The 18822-nt window shown below is 43.3% G+C and overlaps 2 protein-coding genes across 15 annotated transcripts in view; one reads left to right on the top strand and one right to left on the bottom strand.

The window, feature by feature from the left end:
- USP28 (ubiquitin specific peptidase 28) overlaps positions 1-7195 on the bottom strand; it is a 57552-nt gene extending 50357 nt beyond the window's left edge. For 5 of the 7 annotated variants that reach the window (XM_045080516.1, XM_013054861.2, XM_045080518.1 and 2 more), the window contains exon 1: positions 7067-7195. Coding sequence is in view for 1 of the 7 variants with exons in the window: in XM_045080517.1 (XP_044936452.1) it covers positions 6478-6534 (57 nt within the window). In the remaining 6 variants the exon portion in view is untranslated. Of the gene's footprint in view, positions 1-5785; positions 6273-6477; positions 6628-7066 lie in introns of those variants that run through there. The other 2 variants (XM_045080517.1, XM_013054860.2) reach the window with 2 other exon arrangements.
- Positions 7196-7273: 78 nt separating this feature from the next.
- Positions 7274-18822, top strand: part of HTR3B (5-hydroxytryptamine receptor 3B) — a 47717-nt gene continuing 36168 nt past the window's right edge. For 2 of the 8 annotated variants that reach the window (XM_013054871.2, XM_013054872.2), the window contains exons 1-2: positions 7274-7807; positions 13132-13252. Coding sequence is in view for 2 of the 8 variants with exons in the window: in XM_013054866.2 (XP_012910320.1) it covers positions 7750-7807 (58 nt within the window). In the remaining 6 variants the exon portion in view is untranslated. Of the gene's footprint in view, positions 7808-13131; positions 13253-17035; positions 17056-18822 lie in introns of those variants that run through there. The other 6 variants (XM_013054874.2, XM_013054873.2, XR_006606902.1 and 3 more) reach the window with 6 other exon arrangements.

Here is an 18822-nt window from a genome sequence, read left to right as displayed (position 1 = left end):
TGAGCCCTGTGTTGGGGTAAGCGCTGAGTGTGGAGCCTGCTTAAGATTCTCTCTTTTCTAGGGTGTCTGGGTGGCTCAGTTGGTTAAGTGACCAACACTTGGTTTTGGCTCAGGTCATGATGCCAGGGTCGTAAGATTGAGCCCTGTGTCCGGCTCTGTGCTCAGCAGTCTTCTAGAGACTCTCTCTCTCCCCCTGCTGCCCAAGCTCTCTCTCTCTCTCTCTCTTTAAAACAAATAAATAAATCTTAAAAAAAAAAAAAAAAAGGATTCTCTCTTTCCCTCTGCCTCCACCCCTCCCCCATGCTCTCTCTCGAAAAACATTTAATAGTTAATTTTATATTATGTGAATTTCACTTCAATTGAGTGAAATCAAGAGAGATTTTTGCTTCCACATGCACACATACACCCCCCAAAATAAAAAGGACATCAGGGAAGTACTAATTTGTACAAGAATATTGGAGAATAAGTTATTTGTTTGGGGTAACTCAAATTTAAACTAACAACCATCACGCAGCATGCTACCAGCACCTACTCACACAGATTTTTTTTTAAAGATTTATTTATTTATTTGAGAGAGAGAGAAAGCACGCGTGTGCAAGCAGAGGGAGGGAAGAGGGAGATGGAGAGAGAGAATCCTCAGGCAGACTTCCCACTGAGCACGTCCGACGTGGGGCTGGATCCCGGGACACCTGAGCCAAAACCAGTGGTTGGATGCTTAACCCACTGAGCCACCCAGGCACCCCTACTAGTGCGGATGGTTAACTTGGCTTTTTCTTTCTGGTATTCTGACCTCCCTTTTCAGGTAGAAAGCCTGGATAGTGGGAATAGTGCTTCACAGTGCAGATCCCACCACACGTTAGCTTCAGAGTAAATCTCAACTTTCCAGGGCTTCAGTTTCCACACTTGGAAAATAAAGTAAACGGTAAGCTTTGGTGGCACCGGGTATGACCCTCAGATGAAATAATGCATATAAGATTTGTTAGTAACATGAAAAAAAAAGAAAAGAAAAGAAATGTCAGACGCTGTGACCTGCCCATCCAGCAAAACTCGTCTAGATGTTGGGAGAACACTACCCACGTGAGGGTTTCGGTGTGGTCACTTACAGCTGTGTACCTTTGCAACTCCTACTTCCTCCTCACACTAAATTTTACTTCACAAGGTGGCTCTGTAGGTTCCATGAGAACATACAACAAAGCACGTCATACGTCATCAAGTGGCAGCTGAAAAGTTTGGTTTTACTTTTTTTTTTTTTAAACATTTTATTTATTTAAAAGAGAGAGGGAGAGAAAGAACAAGCATGAGGGGAGAGAGAGCAGAGGGAGAGGTGGAAGCAGGCTCTCTGCTGAGCAGGGAGCCCCATGCAGGGCTGGATCCCAGGACCCTGGGATCACACCTGAGCCAAAGGCAGATGCTTAACAGAATGAGCCACCCAGGCCACTGAAAAAAGTCTGGTTTTAGAAAGGCACGTGTTCCAGGAAGAAAGTGGGAGTGGCTTGAGGTCCCAGGCCTGCTACTTAGCATTTGAGCTTAAGTAAGCCACATTTCCCATCTGCAACATGCAGGCCAAGAGACTTCACCTTCAAATCTCATTGTTAGGCCCTTATAAGCTATATTAAGAGCTGAGTCTCAGTGTCCTCATCAGTCATAAGACATAATAATTTACACCTTGCATAACTGTAAATATACAGAAAGCACAGAAAAGTGCTTCAGGCCATAACTGGCACGTGGCAAATACTATTAGAGCAGGTAGCTGTTCCAACGCCTGTGGCAGAGGTCCCTATGCAGCACAGGGTTAGAGCCAAGGACACAGATATGCAAGTACCACTGTTTAAACAGCATTTGCAAATAGAGGAGGAGTCACTGGCAAGTCGTGATTCAAAATGCAGACTTGAAGTTAGTAAAAGGAACATTAACAGTCAGGAAAGCTAACAGGTTAGCCCCTCAATGAGAAGAAAGGTAGAAGAACCAGAATAAAACAGGTTCCAAATGTTCCAAGGGAGAGAGTTCGGGAAGTAAGGCAGTTGTACAGTAAGCGTAGTAACAGGTCACTGTCTAAGAACTCCTTCTATACCCTCGAGTCATAAGATATTAAAATTGTAAGATGAAGAAGAGAAACTCAAACATATTTTCCAAGACTAATTTTCCTAAGAAAGTTGTTGTTTTGTTTTTGTAGTTTTTAGGAACAAGCAGAACCATTGATATCAAGTAGGAATAAAGTCAAATGCCAAAATAAACATCAACCAAACAGTGGCAATGAGGAATCATCACATACAAAAGCAGGAGAAAGGGGCTTGAGTTGGTACTTGAATAACCAAGGAGGAATGGCCAAAAGAATTACTTCTGTAAGGCCACGGAGTTCACCAGAAGGTGGTTAGTCACTGATCGCCTCGGAGAGATCAGTTTCATTCTCAAGAGACAAATACTAAAAGCCTACTACTGGCAAGGTTCTCCTTGGGTGGCCTGGGGAATGCTGATCCCATACAGTCACTGCCCTAAGATCTAACCTTCTGGTGCCTTGTCAGCCTCTCTGCATGCCTCTAGGCAATCAGACCTCTTTCTCGCGGGAGCCTAGACTGGTCCCCCACAGCCCTCTCCTAACTGGATGTTTTTCCTGAGGCCTGCTGCCACCAACACCTCTGCAGGGCAGTCTGGGAACCCATATGCCTTGGACTAGGGGCTGGGCCTCCTATCACCCAAGAGCAGATCTTGCAAGGGTCTGTGATTTCCAAGTTTTCCACAGTGAGTTGAAATTACAATATAATTGAGAAAATGCTTAAGGAAAGAAACAGGTGGACTTAGAAACTCTGGTCGAAAAGTAAGCAAAACTAAAGTAAGGTACTGGACAAGTTCAATCGCTGGATAGGGCAGAAGTCAATGTCACTGCTGTTTTGCTGGAGGACTGGGGACACGTGCATAGCTAAATGGAAGGTGGGAATTCTGCACCAGGTCATCACCCAGGGATGTTATCCAAAGGCAAGCTGCGATTCAATAGGTAAGTGCGTTGGTTTGTGGAGCCTGTTTAGGTCCCTGGTATAAATACTCCCACGGTGACGATTTCAAGCTACCAACAAGAGGCCCCGGGACACAGGGTTGGGAAGAGATGTACACATTCAGACGGAAAGGCAGCCCGAGCTGGCTCAGCGCACCCAAATCTCTACATTTCCAACAAACTCCTGGGGGATGCAGAGGCTGCTAGCCCACAGACTGCTAGCCCACTGACAACGAAGGTGTCTGGGGCTTAGGCTAGAATAAAGGAAATGTGAGATAACTTAGAAAGGCAAGGAGGGGCATCACTTAGCTCAGGGTTTCTTGAGCTCAGCATCACTGACATTTGGGGCCAGATAACTCTTTGTTTTGGGGGCTGTCCTGTACATCACAGAACATTCAGCAGCATTCCTGGCTTCCACCCACTGAGGCCAGTACATCCTCCTCCTGCAATCCCCATCAAAAAGCTCTCAGGACACCAGGGAGAGAAATGAAGGAAGAAGGGAAGGGTGGTACCTCTTACACCAAGAGAAAAGAGATAATGAAGAGGAAACACAAAAAGAAAAAAAAAAAAAGACATCTCCTTACAGAAACAAAAACAAACACCCCCCATCTCTTTTGATAGCAGCAGACTCGGCCAAGTAGAAAAGAAGCTATATATTTAGAAAGAATGAAGGGAAGATTGAGTTTAAAACATCAGGAGGGTTCTGGAGGGTAAAAGAAAGGTTCTGACCTAAGACAACAGGTCCATTGACTCAGAAGTAGGATCAAGGCTATCTTAGGCTCTTAGACTCAGAATTTCTTGGGTTCTATCCAGGCTGTGCCATTTGCTAGGTGGGTGATCTTGGGAAAACTGTTTAATAAATGTAAGTCTTCCTATATGAATACTTCACGAAGTGGCTCTAAGTCCCAAGATAATACAGGATAAGTTCTGAGCACAGGTTCGGGCATATACTACATGTTCAATTAACGTCAGCTCCTACTACTACCAGCATCATTATTTTCCTTAAAAAACATCTGCTTCGCTTGGCTACCACTTACATTCCTTCAAGGAAATATAACACATGGAAAGATCTTGCCTGGCAAGGCGCTACTTGTCACTGCTTTTTACAAATATTGTACTCATTGTGTGAGCAGAAACTATCTGTAGCTGAAGAGACCTTAAAGTTGTGAGAGCCAACCAAGCGCTAACGGGCTGGTGTTCCGAAAATCACAACTAACGAGACAAGGTAAACGTGAATGAAAAGCCAATAAATCAAGAGAAAGCAAAAAGGACATTAAATTTTCACGGAAACTGGCAGGTTTTCATAGGGCTCCAGGCAGCGTCAGGAGCATGTGATGAATCCTCGTGCCGCTGCCAAGGATGACGGGTTTGTAAGAACCAACCTGACTTCAAGTTGTTTATCCTACAGTAACAGAAAATGTTGCTGCTGGTTTTTTTGTTTGTTTGTTTTAGCTAAGTCAAGAACTGATTAAAACACAGAAATCTGTCTGTTAAGAAATCTCTACAGATGTTCGAATGGGCAGTCTGGGGTGTTAAGCGACATCCCAAAGTATCCTCTTTCAGACTCTAGAGCACATATTCCAAGGGTGCTGCATTTTTCTCACTAAAATTCTTGGGAGGCTATAAAGGGTTCTGTCTGTGCCCATGCACCACTGACCAATAAGGGAAGGGCTGCATTCTAGGTTTTAAATAGCTTCCGAGTGCCCTGGACGGATAGCTCTTCTCAACCGGAACTGAAGACCCTTTAAGGGAAATGCAGAGTGCCTCTGAGAATCCAAAATAGAGTTCATTCTAACATAAAACTCATCAAGATGGGGAAATTACTAAAATCCTTCCTCTGAGATGTGAACAGTACTTTCCCTCGGTAAGATTCCTTCAACCTAGCCTGCTAATTTCAAGCATTTTCATTAGCAAAAACAAAAGGGGCAAACATTATCAAGCATTCCAAGCTTATCAGGCTGTCTGCATGGGGCGAATCACCAGGAAGAACAGTGAATGTCATCACTCTGCAGGTGGCCAAGAGTCAGGGTACTTGGGCCAGCCACAGCCAAGCCGAGTTCCAAGTCTTCCCAAAATAGCTATGACTTACATACAAGTGCTCATCAAACACCTCAGACAAACCCTGAATGGTGAGAGACAGTGCTCAAACTGTGGCAGAGGTAAACGAAGATGCCACTGATGACCAGGCACGTGGTCTCCGAACATATTTAAATATGACCTACTCTCCCTTAAAATAGCCTCTCCCCTAAACCAACAAAACTATCTCAAAACTCCGATTTTTCCCCACCTGTTCTGAAGTCACTGTCCTAAAAACAAATAGAAATGACCTGTGAAACCAGAGAAAATCCTGACTCAGAGACCATTAGGTATTCACGGACACCGAACAAGAGCATCCCCATTAGAAATCGGCAGCACGTGAAGGACCATCCATGTTACTTTCATTTTGGAGCCCAGGACCTGGAGGACATTAAAAAGGAAATGGGTTCACTATACACCACGGGTCTCCTGTGTGCACAAAAAGAATACACAGGCACAAAAGGTTTCCCACGTGGAAGTAGCTGACAGCTCTGCATTGTAAATATTTTTATGAAATTCCTCATTTCCAGACTCTCACTGGAATACTTGGCACAGGTCTCCCATTCGGTCTCGAAAAAGCACAGCAGTGGAGGGGGGAGGAAGGGGGTGTGAAGTTATAACTTTCCAAAGTAACATTAGAAGACGTTCTTGAATTGCCCACTTAACCAAGTTTCTGTACACGGCATTATCAGCCTTTTGATTTCTCCCAAACCAACTCACCAACTCAGCCCAGAAATCCTTGTATTGATTTCAATCTTCTGAGATAATAGGAACAGGAACGCATTTACGAGAATACCTTCTATTCACCGCGCTGTTCCTCCTCCCTCCTTAAGAATCTCCTGATGAATGCACCCGGCAGGCTGCTCTCAGTTTATTTAAAAAAGAAAGAAAAGAAAAAAGAAGGGGGCTGCTGGGGGAAGGGAAGGGAGGGAGTGGTAGCCAGGACCCCTGGTCTTCCACACGGTGTTCATCAATCCCTGCTCTAAGTCAGGTAAGTTCGGTCTGCTTCAGACACTTGAAAACAGTACTGCCAGAAACCGGACTAAAAACCACCTTAGCGGCCCTCTTGAGAAGTTTCTCACCCAGGTCAGGGCCCAGGAGCGCTCCCCCTAAAGATCCCTGATGCACACAACCACCCCACGTCCTGCCCTTTATAGTTGGTTCTCCAAAACACCGACTCCCCCAGAACTTCAGCTCGCCCCCAGCCCGAGCCTTGCAAAGACCTAGCGCCCCCCACCACCCGGGCGCACCGCCCTCGCCCTCCGCAGCCCCCGTCCGCCCCGCAGCCCCGCAGCCCCGTAGTCCCGCAGGCCTGCCCGGGGCCCGCGCCGCTCCAGCCCACGCCCCGCAGCCCCCTCCCCGCCCGGGACCCCGAGCCACCCCCGGCCCTCGCTCGCCGCCGCGGGGCCCACCGAGCCGTGTCGGTCGGCTGCTCGGGCCGCGTCGTCCTGGTGTAGCTCCGCAGTCATGGCCGAGGTGCCCCTCCGCGGGTCATCCGGCTCCCGCCGCCGCCGCCGCCAGCCCAGCCTCGCAGAAGGAGGAGGTGGAGGCGGAGGAGGAGAAAGAGGAGGAGGAGGCCCCGCCCCGCCCTCCGCCCCGTTCGGGCCCCGCCTCCGCCCCGAGCGCGCCGGAGGCTCGCCCACACGCCCCGCCCCCGGCCCGCGCGCGCACGCAAGGCGCGCGGCCGAGGGCCGAGAGGCTCTGCGTGCTCCCGCGCACGCCGCCCTCTGACCGGGCGCGGGTCACATGACCCCCAGGCCCCGCCCGCGGCTAACGGTCAGCTGCGCCGCCCCGCGGCGTTCGCGTTCAGAGCTGTGGACGCCCGGGAAATGGTCCTGGCAAGTGCGGACGCTGCGCTCCGCGGTACGGTTCTCGGCGCTCTGCCCCAAGAACCCACTCCTCTGTAGGAGCCGCTGCCGCCTCAAGCCTGCCCGCAGAAGAGCTCCAACTGCCCTCCACCTGGGAACCCGTGTGGGGACCGCGCGCGCAGTGGTTTCCCACCTGGCCGCGCCGCCGCTTCGAAGTCCGGGAACAGGAAGGACTCCAGCGGTCTTCCAGGGCCGGCGGAGGCTGAGCGCTGCGGCCTGTCCCCAGACGGGCCAGCCCTTCCACGCACGGTATCCCAGCGTGGTACCCGGATACCCCCGGGCCCGGCGGGCAGCAGTTGCCGAGTTGTCCCATTTCCGGTTTCCTGCGGTTCCAACCACAGCTCTGGCCTATTTGGTTAAGTTTGAGCCGGACGCTGTGACGGCCTGTTCATAGTTAAGATGCCGCACCCCACCCCCCGCGCCCCGCCACATCCCAAACTGTATTTTCAACAATTCGGTGGAAATGTTCACTACTAACCATGTTTCACATTTATTCACATGTATCACGACGACAATCCCGCTGGCACCCTTTTGGCTGTCCCCAGTGTATGCGGAGACCCGGCGTGGAAGAGCCTCTTTCAGGGGTAGCGTTCTACCATGTTCCCGGTGCAGGCCCCTGGCAGCATCCTGGGTGTGAGTTGCATATGGAGGGTAACCTTTCCTGCGCTCCTGGCATTGTTGTCCGTGTGATTGTGATGTTTCACCTGCAGGGCTTTCTAGTCTGCATGTGGGCACAGCTTGTGGCACGAGGAAACCCGTACGGTGCAGGGGCGGCTCCCCTGAGAGGAGACCTGGCTAGTCTCGGGAGCCTGGGCCATGACTGCAACTGCTGCTTCCTTACCTGGAGACCCAGAGGCGCCCCTTTCCTTGACAGGTAACGCGCAGAGAGATTCCACCCTCAACGGACTGACTGTGTGTGTGTCCGATGGTTGCAGGACTTACGAAAGTTTCTGTCTTTGCCTTTTTTTTTTTTTTTTTGGTGTAGCGTGTCTTTTTTTTAAAGTAGCGTGTCTTTACCATGTCTGTGGGGCAACTCTTGTTTGTCTTTGCCCGCTCATTTTAGGAAATTGCTTATTTAATGTTAGTGAACAGGGTGGAAACCTGTAACTTTTCCACGAAAATTTCCTTAAAAGACCACCAGGGACCACCTATGCCCATATTTCTGAAACAGATATATACAGGCCATTTGATAAATACAGACCCCTGAATTCTGATTAAGCATCTTTGTGCTATGTGGTTCTAAACAGAACTCCAGATCTAATAAGTCTGATAAAAATCAATTTGATAGATACTCTTAGCCTCCTTGAGTTTAAGTACCAATTGATCTTGGACGTGGTAATCAGCTAGAGACACTCCGTCCAACCGGGGTTCATGAACAGTCTGCAACAGTGCTTGGCCATCTGTTGGCAAGTTTCGTGGTGATCAAGTATCCAAAGTGGACATCAAGGACCATGGGCTGTCACCACAGAAAATCCATTCTTATTCCCCCTAAAAACCCATACATGAAGGTTCCAGAATAATTACATTCTTAGTTGATAATCATTTCAGGAGAGTTCAGGAAAATAAACAATATTGTTAAGGATCGATAGCAAGTAACTGACATAATGTAAAGAGGGAATAGTTTTCAGAGTATTTTCCTGAGGAAGAAATTGAATTTTTTTTTCTTTCCCTGGAAACTTTTTGTCACCGTGCTGTTACTTTTTCTGAGTCAGTGAATTTATATTTCTGCTTCTGATTTTCCTCACACTATGTAGTTTGTATTACAGTAAAATCATCCCATTTCATTGTTGTTGAGTACTTGGGCGGAGCTTGTGTGGGATAAATGACAATGAAGGGAAAGCGTTAGGAAGAGAATAAAGGGTAAAGAAGGTTGTGTATACTTCTCTGCCTCATTCTGTGAGCAGTGCTTGCCCCGGGCTTTGGAGCAGTTGGATCTGAAAGCTGGAGCCTCAGGCTGATGATGGACAAGTATGGCTGTTCTTTGAGCTACAGATTCCTTTCCGGGAATGATGGAGTCACAAATGTCCTTATGTAAGGGCTAGCTTTTTAGCAGTAGGAAAATGGCCTTTCTCATTATTTTGGAAAAAATATGGATATTTCTGTTATAATCCCTAGATTAAAGAATTAGATGATATACAAAGTTAAGTGCTAGGTATTTTTTTTTTAAGATTTATTTATTTATTTGACAGAGAGAGAGAGGGAGAGATCACAAGTAGGCAGAGAGGCAGGCAGAGAGAGAGAGGAAGGGAAGCAGGGTCCCCGCTGAGCAGAGAGCCCGATGTGGGACTCGATCCCAGGACCCTGAGATCATGACCTGAGCCGAAGGCAGCGGCTTAACCCACTGAGCCACCCAGGCGCCCCTAAGTGCTAGGTATTAAGAAAGTGTTTCAGAAAAGGCTCTCTTTGGCTATTTGAAAAGTAAATGCATTTTTAGCCTTCCTGAAATGTGTACTGTAGGCAAATGTAGTTTGTGGGGAATCAAAACAACTTTTAACAAAATGAGTGAGTTCATTTCCGTTTTAGAAGTATTGGCCTTGGTATTCAAAATAATAACCTCCCGGTCCCCTTCTTTTTGTTTCTCTGGAAAATATAAGCAAACACTAAAACAACAACAAACCCTCTTAAAATCAGTTTTCTTCAGAATTCGTAAAAGCCTTCAACTCCTGGGATTCAGCTTTCCTTTTATAAGAAGGGGAAAATAATTTTAGCTTCCAGATTGAAAGGTGGTAATAAAGAACCAGGATTAAACCCATTTTTTCAAACTTGATTTTTGACAGCACTCTAGACCAGTGGGAATAGGACAGATTTTTAGCAAATGGTGCTCAGACAGCTCGTTTTCCATATAAGAATTTAATTTTGGACTCTTAGTCATAAACAGAAATCAGTTTTTGGTTGATTAAAGACGAATGTAAAAAAGCAAAATCAAAAAAATTTAAAACACTCAATTGGAGAATAGATTTTGAGGACAGGGCACTTTCTTAAATCAGATGCAAAAAGTACAGTCCATACAAAAAAAACCCTGATAATTTCAATTATGTTAAAATTAAGAATTTCTCATCCAAGGGTACCATTAAAAAAAACAAAAATACCCACAAACTGGGAGACACTGCAACACATACATGTAACTGATAACATTTTAGTATCTAGAGCAAAACTTCAAAACCTCGGCACTGGTACCTTACTGGGGCAGATACTTCCTTGTTCTGGGAGCTGTCCTGCGCATTGTAGGCTGTTTACCATCATCTCTGGTCTTTCCCTACCAGATGCCAGTAGCTCCGCTTCCCGCCTGTGATCGTCAAAAACGGCTCAAGACATTGCTAAGTGTTCCCTAAATAGCAAATTCTCTTCTAGTTGAGGAGCACCCATCTAAACTGGGTGAACAACCCTTACGAAAGAGACCATGCACTTGAAGAAAGAGCCAAAGGCCTCTGTAGGCACTTCACAGATGGGAAACTCAAGCATATAAAAAGATTCTAAACTCACTAATGATCAGGAACACAAGAATGAAAACTACAACGATGCCATGTCATGCTTACAATGGACAAAAGTTTTAAAATACCACAATAACAAGTGTTGGAAAGAATGTGGAGCCATGGGAGAGCACTTACACACTGTTTAGTAGTGTAAATTAGCACAACCACTTTGGAAAACAGTTTGACATCAAGTACTAAAATTTAAAGTTGTGTATGCCTTACAGCCAGCACTTCCTAAATAATATCCTAGAAAAATTCTTTTTTTTTTTAAAGATTTTATTTGACAGAGATCACAAGTAGGCAGAGAGAGAGGGGTAAGCAGGCTCCATGCTGTGCAGAGAGCCCGATGCAGGGCTCGATCCCAGGACCCTGAGATCATGACCTGAGCCGAAGGCAGAGGCTCTAACCCACTGAGCCACCACAGGCGCCCCTATGCTAGAAAAATTCTTAAACGTTACCAGGATATATGTACAAAAATGTTCATAACACTTTTAATAGCAGATGAAATGGGAATCAACCTAAATATATAAACAGTAAATATATATAATATAATAATAGATAATAGATAAATATATCAACTGATCAATTTTTTATGCAGTCATTCAATGGAATTATATATAGTAGTTAAAATAAATTACAGCTATGCAATATCAAGGATGAATTTCAGGAATATAATATTATAAAGAGCAAATCACAGAAGATGGCATACAATATGATTCCATTAGTACAAATTACAAAAATTGTCAAATAATATATAGTCCAGGGAGATAAACACATGCCTAAACTACTACTAAGACCGTAAATATTATGAACACAAAATTTGGACTAAAAGCTCTGAGGGAAGGGGAGGGCAGGAGAGGGGAAGGGGTATATAGGGGAACTTACAGATAATTGGTAATGCTCTATTTTCATAAATCAAGTGATATATGAGGCTTTGTAATATCATTTTACATACATTTTATGAATGTAAAACATTAAAAGAACATTATTCTAAAATTAAGATCAAAAGGAAATCTTTAATAATATTTCTGTGCCCTCCAAAAATAAACACAGTCTCCATAGTTTACAAAGATTACTCTTTTACATTGGGTGATGCATGAGGCAGCATTTTAACATTCTGTCCTAATAAGTAGAAATTGTAATTTGACTGTCTTCAAGATAAATGAAAAATATTACCATTCCATTTTATGCAAAGTGTGCCAAAAATCCAGATTTTAGGTGACACCCAATGAGTTAGTCATTTTATAAAACATTTTCCCTTTTGGCTTCTAGATTTGGGGAAAGACTTCCTGTGTCAAAGTTGGGGCCTCCTATAGAAACCAGAAACCTGCTTTAAGATAAAAGCCAGAAAGTTACCCGGGAAGAGCAAATGTATACTTGTATAAAATGTGTAATATATGTGTGTGTTTATGTGTGTATTTTATATATATATATATATATATGTATATATATAATATATGTATATACATAATTATAATATGTATAATATATAATGTATAAAATGTATAAAAGCAAATTGTATAATGCAGCAAATACTGGAGCATAAATTGGAGCTTAAGGTGACTTAATTTTTCACTTAGGACACCACTGAAGTGAAAAATCTTTCTCCTCAAAATACCAGAATTTGAAAAAGTAGATACAGCAAGAGTAACTAATACCAACTTGGCTTCAGAAATGCAGATGTTTTTACTGATCTGGGACTTGAGTCTGGTAGAAAAGAGAACATTTTTAGAGGAAGTAATAACTTACTTATTTATTAAATAAATAGCATTTACAGGCCAGGTGGTGTTACAAGAGCTTCGCATTTATGAACTCATCCTCCTAATGTGCTGTGAAGTAAGTGCTATCATTATTAATACCTCGTTCACAAATGAGGAAACCAACAAAGAATGGTTGAATACTTTGCCCAAGATTTTTCTACTGATAAAGATAGAGCCACGATTCTAAGCTAAGCAGTCTAGCTTTCTTTCTATAGGCCGAGGTAAAAAATAAGATTCTGGATGATTAAGTAGAAAAAAGATCCTGTAAATATTTCTCTGAAGAGGTGCCATTTGTACAGAGTTGACAAAGACGATGGGACTCTGGGCCCTCTACCAAGGACGAGTTTTAGGAGGAGTAACCAGGTCCCAGTTTGCCTGGGGCGGTTCAAGTTTACCCCTGTTTTCCCAGCACGGTTATTAATAGCTTCTCCTTTCTCAAGCTTCTAGGTTTGGATGATAAATTGTATGGTCATCTTACTGACAGAGTTTATCTTGAACAGAAACAATTCCTAAAGAATCACACTGTAGTAATCCCAAAGTCTTTGAGGTATAGCTCAAATGCAAATCTCTAGCCAAGTCTGATAACAAGAACTGGTTAACCTGTTTCAGAAGAACAGCCAGGGGAAATAGCGGGCACCCTATTGAAAGCACATGGGATCACTGCCTTGAATCCCATGCCCTGAAGGGCTTGTAGCATTTTCAGTTTTGTAACCCAGCTTCTGTGGCATTTAAGCCTAGAGGTAGGTGCCTGAGAGCCATCCCTGGAGAGCTGGAGACACTGTAGAGTTAAAAGGAGAGAAAATCTTTGATGGTCTCTGCCAAGAGGGGCAGAAGTTGAATGAGGTTTTCTGTCCCCATGGGAGAAAAGCATTTAGAATTTTGGACCTGGGATGTTGAAGGTAAGAACATTAAAATTCTGAAACAATTGTTTGTTGTAATATTTATTATATCCTTTACTTATCCAGAGTAACAAGAAACTTAAAACCAAAGGAACAAGGTGCCCAACAGACCATCTGGACTCTTCAGCCATTTCTGTGAGGAGCTGCAATGCCCTAGGGGGGGTGTCACTTGCTTTAAGGAGTATAGGTAAGAACTGCATTCCCCACGCCCTTCAGAGAGCTGGTCTGGGAAAATCAGAGTGCTCTAGTACCAAGGAGTAAAAAAGATTTAGAGAAGTACTTCGTGTAAAATTATTAGTCATGTTATCGGAAGTAGAGAATTCTCAACTCTAGAGAAAAGACAACAGTGATCCCAACAATTATTGATTATCAGTCATTTCATTGGCAAACCAAAGAGAATGGGACAATGGCAAAACCAACACTGAGTTGATCACGGTGAGTAGGTCGGTGATCTGGTTATAAGCTCATGGGGAGATCATGATGAAAATATTTTCAACATTACGAAATGACAAATAAGTTTTGATTTTTACAAAAACTAAATCTGCATTGCTCAAACTGGTAGGAGAAAGAGCCCCTTTTCTATAGCTCTGTGACAAGGGAGCCTACACGTTCAGCACAGGTTATAAAGATTCCTGGGGGGAGGCTTCTTGAAACAAAAGTTTAACAGATGTGACATTTTTGTTTTTTTTCTTGGCTGGGAATTCATTCTCAGTATTTAACAGTACTGGAAAAGCTATGACATAACTTTTGGCTTTCCTACCCACTTACATTCATTATTTAGGAATCTCTCTGTTGGTTATCATAAATCTGGAGGGACCTGGGTGGCTCAGTCAGCTGAGGTGTCTGGCTCTTGATCTCAGCTCAGGTTTTGACCTTGGGGTTGTGGCTTCAGGTCTCTCATTGGGCTCTATGCTGGGCATGGAGCCTACTTGAAAAACAAAGCAAAACACTGAGGGCGCCTGGGTGGCTCAGTCGGTTAAGTGCCCAACTCTCCATTTTAGCTCAGATCATGATCTCAACATCGTGAGATCCAGCCCCATGTTGGGCTCCACACTCAGAAGGGAGCCTGCTGATGATTCTCTCTCTCTTCCTCTGCCCCTCTCCACCCCCATGCTCGTGCTCTCTAAATAAATAAATCTTAAAAAAAAAAAAAAGCAGAGTCAGAACACAGAAGAAAGGACTGACAAGGGGTGTGTGCCCCAGTTTTGCAGCTTTTCTCAGGCAACGGGCCATAGAGTGTGACATGAGGTGGCGGAAGTGCTGATAGGAGACCAAGCAGGCTTCTGGCCTGAGGAACCATGAACTAGAAGTTAGGCCAAATATACTCACTCAAAAGTGAGGAGAGAATTGTGAAAAGGAGAGAGGTAGAGAAAAGGATCCCTAGGTTTTTGTGCGGATTCAACCCAGGTCCCTGGCTACCCTTCTACCACAGACATGAAACACCTCGAAAAGGACAAAAGAAAGCAGATGAGCTCTGAGCTGTTGCCTACATCCAAATGAGACCATTTGCAGTTTGAGTCTCACCAAATGAATTCACTTCTAAAGCACAAAAATATCAGCATTCACTGGAGGAAGATTTTACACAGACACACACACACACACACACACACACACGTTCTCTTTACCCTTTAGACATAACAGAATTCAGAGTCTCAGTAAAACATAGTATGCAGGATACAATCCAAAATTACTTGATATATAAAGAACCAGGAAAATGTGACCCATTATCAAGAGAAAAGACAGGCCAGATCAAGATGTTAGAATTAATCAGACAAAAACCTTGAAATATCTATGATAACTATACTTTGGAATAAAGGAAAATACACTCATAATAAATGAGAAAACAGAAAAACCTCAACAGGTAATTATAAAATATAAATAAGAACAAAAATGAAAAAACTTCAAACTTAACCATTCAGTATCTGAAATTAACAAGTCGTTGAATTGGCTTTATTGTAGGGTACACATTGTGTAAGGGAAAAATTATGACATTGGCTTGTGGTGTGTATCTATTTAGATGTAATGCTTATGACAATGAACTTAAGTAACGGCAGGGCTGGTGAATGGAACCAAATGATTGCAGGATTACTGTATTTTATGGGAAAGTATAGTAAAAGACTAAAAAGACTGTGAGGAAGTAAAAATAGTTATTTTAATTCCTAGCGTAACCACTAAGTAAAAAGTATAGCTAAAATGCTAATAGGTAGGGCACCTGGGTGGCTCAGTTGGTTGAGCGACTGCCTTCAGCTCAGGTCATGATCCTAGAGTGCCAGGATCAAGTCCTGCCCTTCTCCCCCTGACCCGCCCCCCATCTCATGTTGTCTCTCCATTCTCTCTCTCTCAAATAAATAAAATCTTTAAAAAAATAAAATGCTAATAGGTAGTCGTTCATTGATATTAAAAATAAAAAAATCCAAAAGTAGGCAGAAAAGGAAGAATAAAAACACAATATAGAAAACAAACATTAAAATGGGAGATTTAAATCTAACATCAATTACTACTTTAAATATTAATGGATTAAATATTCCAATTAAAAAGCAGAAATTAACAAAATTAAAAGGAAGATCTACGTACACCATATGCAAGAGATACACTGTAAATTTAAAGACATGCACAGGCTGAAGGAGAAGATACACCATGCACCATGGACTGAATGTTTCTGTCCCCCCAGATTCATATATTAAAACCTTAACCGCCAGTGTGATGGTATTAGGAGGTGAGACTTTCCAGGGGTGATTAGGTCATGAGGGTGGAGCCCTCATGATGAAATTAGTACCCTATAAGAGACCCCAGGAAGCTCCCAAGTCCTCTTTCTGTTATGTGGAGATACAAGAAATTGGCAGTCTGCAGCCCAGAAAAGATCCCTCACCAGAAACTTGACCATGCCGGCACCCTGATCTTAGACTTCCAGCTTCTAAAACTGAGAAATAAGTTTCTGTTGTTCATAAGTGACCCAGTCTGTGGTATTCTGTTATAGCTGCCCAAAGACACCACGTAAACAGCACAGAGAGCCTGGGGTGGTTATTAGTATTGGACAAAATAGACCCATGACCAAAAGCTCTACCAGAAACAAAGAGAGTTGTTTTATAGTGGCAAAAGTGTCAATTCATCAGGAAGACCTAATAATCATAAATAATAACAGAGCTTCAAAAATACATGAAGTAAAAACAAAGACTAAAAAGAAGAAACAGACAATTCCACAATATTAATAGATTTTAACACCCCACAGGAAATGGTCCAACAAGAGACAGAAAAAGCAATGAAAATGTAATCTGAACGTTATCGGACCACCTTGATCTAATTGATATTCACAGAATGTTAGAACCAGCAATAGCAGAATATACATTCCTTTCAAGTATACCTAGTACTTTTGCAAGAATCATGCCAATCCATGAAACATCTCTGAATCGAAATAAAATTATTGCAATCATAGAATATGTTCCTTGACCCCAATAAAATAAAATTAAAATTACATATGGTCCCCAACTTTTGATGATTCCACTTATGATTTTCAACCTTATGGTGTTGTGGAAGTGATATACATTCATTTGAAACTGTCCTTTGAATTTTGATCTTTTCCTGGGCTAGTGCTATGCAGTCTGATTGTCTCTTATGATGCTGGACAGCAGCAGGGAGCCACAAAGGGTCAGTAACTGATCCATTAGAATCATTTTGTACCATACAACCGTTCTGGTTTTCACTTTCGATATAGCAGTCAATAAATTACATGAGATATTACTTTATTATAAATCAGGCTTTGTGTTAGATAGTATTCTCCCAGCATGGGTTAATATAAGTGTTTTTTTTTTTTTTTAAGATTTTCTTTATTTGACAGACACAATGAGCAGGGAACACAAGCAGTGGGAGAGGGAGAAGCAGGCTTCTCGACAAGCAGGGGGCCCGATGTGGGGCCCCATCCCAGGACCCTGGGATCACGACCTGAGCTGAAAACAGATGCCCAAATGAGTGAGCCACCCAGGCTCCCCTAATGTAAGTGTTCTAATAAGGTCAGCTAGGCAAAGCTATGATGTTTGGGAGGTTAGGTGTGTTACATGCATTTTCCACTTAGTGGTATATTCAACTTGTGATGGGTTTATGAGGTTGTAACCCTGTCATAAGTCAAGGAAGACCTGTATGATATCTAGAAAAACATCCCAAATTTTAAAATAGACAACTTCTAAATAATCTATGGGGCAAGAAAAATCACAAGAAAAATTAGAAAATATTTAAAAGGAAAAGTAATGAATATACAACATATCAAAATTGGTACAATGCCACTAACCTAGTGCTTAGAGGAAATGTATGGGTGTATTTTTTTGAGTGTAGTGACACACAATGTTACATTAGCTTCACGTGTACAACATAGTGATGCAAGAAATCTATACATTATGTTGTGTTCACTACAAGTCTGGCTACCATCTGCCCCTATACCTCACTATTAACAACATCATTAGCTGTATTCCTTATACCATGACCTATTCATTCCGTATCTGGAAGCCTGTATCTCCCACTCCCTGTCACCTGTTTTGCCTAACCTTCCATCCTCCACCCCTCTGGCACCCATCCATTTGTTCTCTGTATTTATAGGTCTGGTTCTGAAAAGGCTACATTACCTATATAACATTCTAGAAAAGGCAGAGCTTCCTAACATTAAAATTCTGTATGGTTTTTAGTAATACTGTTTGTAAATTTTAGAAGTGGAGGACCAAGGCTTTATTTATCTCCACAGTTAGGAAGAAAGTAAGGAAGTTACCCCTTAAAAAGTCACTGAGTCTTTGGGAAACTTGGGTGCTCTTAGGGACCAAGAGTTTGGAAAAGCAAGAGTAAGGAAGTAAGCAGGGAGGACTTTGCTGACAGTTGCAGCAGAGTAGAAATAAATGATGTTGGGGACCCTGAAGACGAATGTTTAGAGCAAGGAAGGAAGACTAGTGAATAGAGGCACGGCATGACTCTGAAGTTGTGGAAATGTGCACTGTGGAGTTAAAAAAAACATACCAGAGGTTGGCTGGAGTTCTCTGGGGCTGCGAGTGCAGTGGCTGCCACAAGGCGGCGCTCTGACTACATCTACTTCGGTTTCCACTGTGCTTTTCATTGTCCCACTCCTCTCTCAGTCTTTAAGGGCTCTAACTAGAGGTCTGTCACACTCCAGCCATAGTCAGCCAGCCTATTATTAGTGCCAAGCCTTCCGCCTGGAGCAATGACAGTGTAAATTTCAGCAATGGCAGAAGGGGGACAAATACAGCTGTTGTGCATTTTAGAATAATTGCTACAGGCCATTTGGAGACAGCTTTATAATAATGGCACTTATACAGACTTATACAATATTTCCCTTTTCTGTTTTACACCCCCCTCAACACTCTGCAACATGAGTTTGTTAGTCCGCTCATCTCATGAGTCTAGAATGATCTTCTCCCTAATTTTATTTGATTTTACTTTATTTATTTTTTAAAGCAAGAAGCATTTATTTGGGCAATTAGAATTGCAAGTCAGAAAACAACAGATTCAGGTAGAAACCTGGGTTCTGTCTGCTTCCCAGTTTTATAAAAGAAGGTACCATCCAGGGACGCCTGGGTGGCTCAGTTGGTTGGACGACTGCCTTTGGCTCAGGTCATGATCCTGGAGTCCCGGGATTGAGTCCTGCATCGAGCTCCCAGCTCCATGGGGAGTCTGCTTCTCCTTCTGACCTTTTCCTTGCTCATGCTCTCTCTCAAATAAATAAAATCTTTAAAAAAAAAAGAAGGTACCATCCAGCCCTTT

The sequence above is a fragment of the Mustela putorius genome, unplaced genomic scaffold, assembly GCF_011764305.1.
Source record: "Mustela putorius furo isolate JIRA1106 unplaced genomic scaffold, ASM1176430v1.1 tig00000460_pilon_pilon_pilon, whole genome shotgun sequence".
Taxonomy (NCBI): domain Eukaryota; kingdom Metazoa; phylum Chordata; class Mammalia; order Carnivora; family Mustelidae; genus Mustela; species Mustela putorius.
This window is presented reverse-complemented; position numbering and strand designations above follow the sequence as displayed.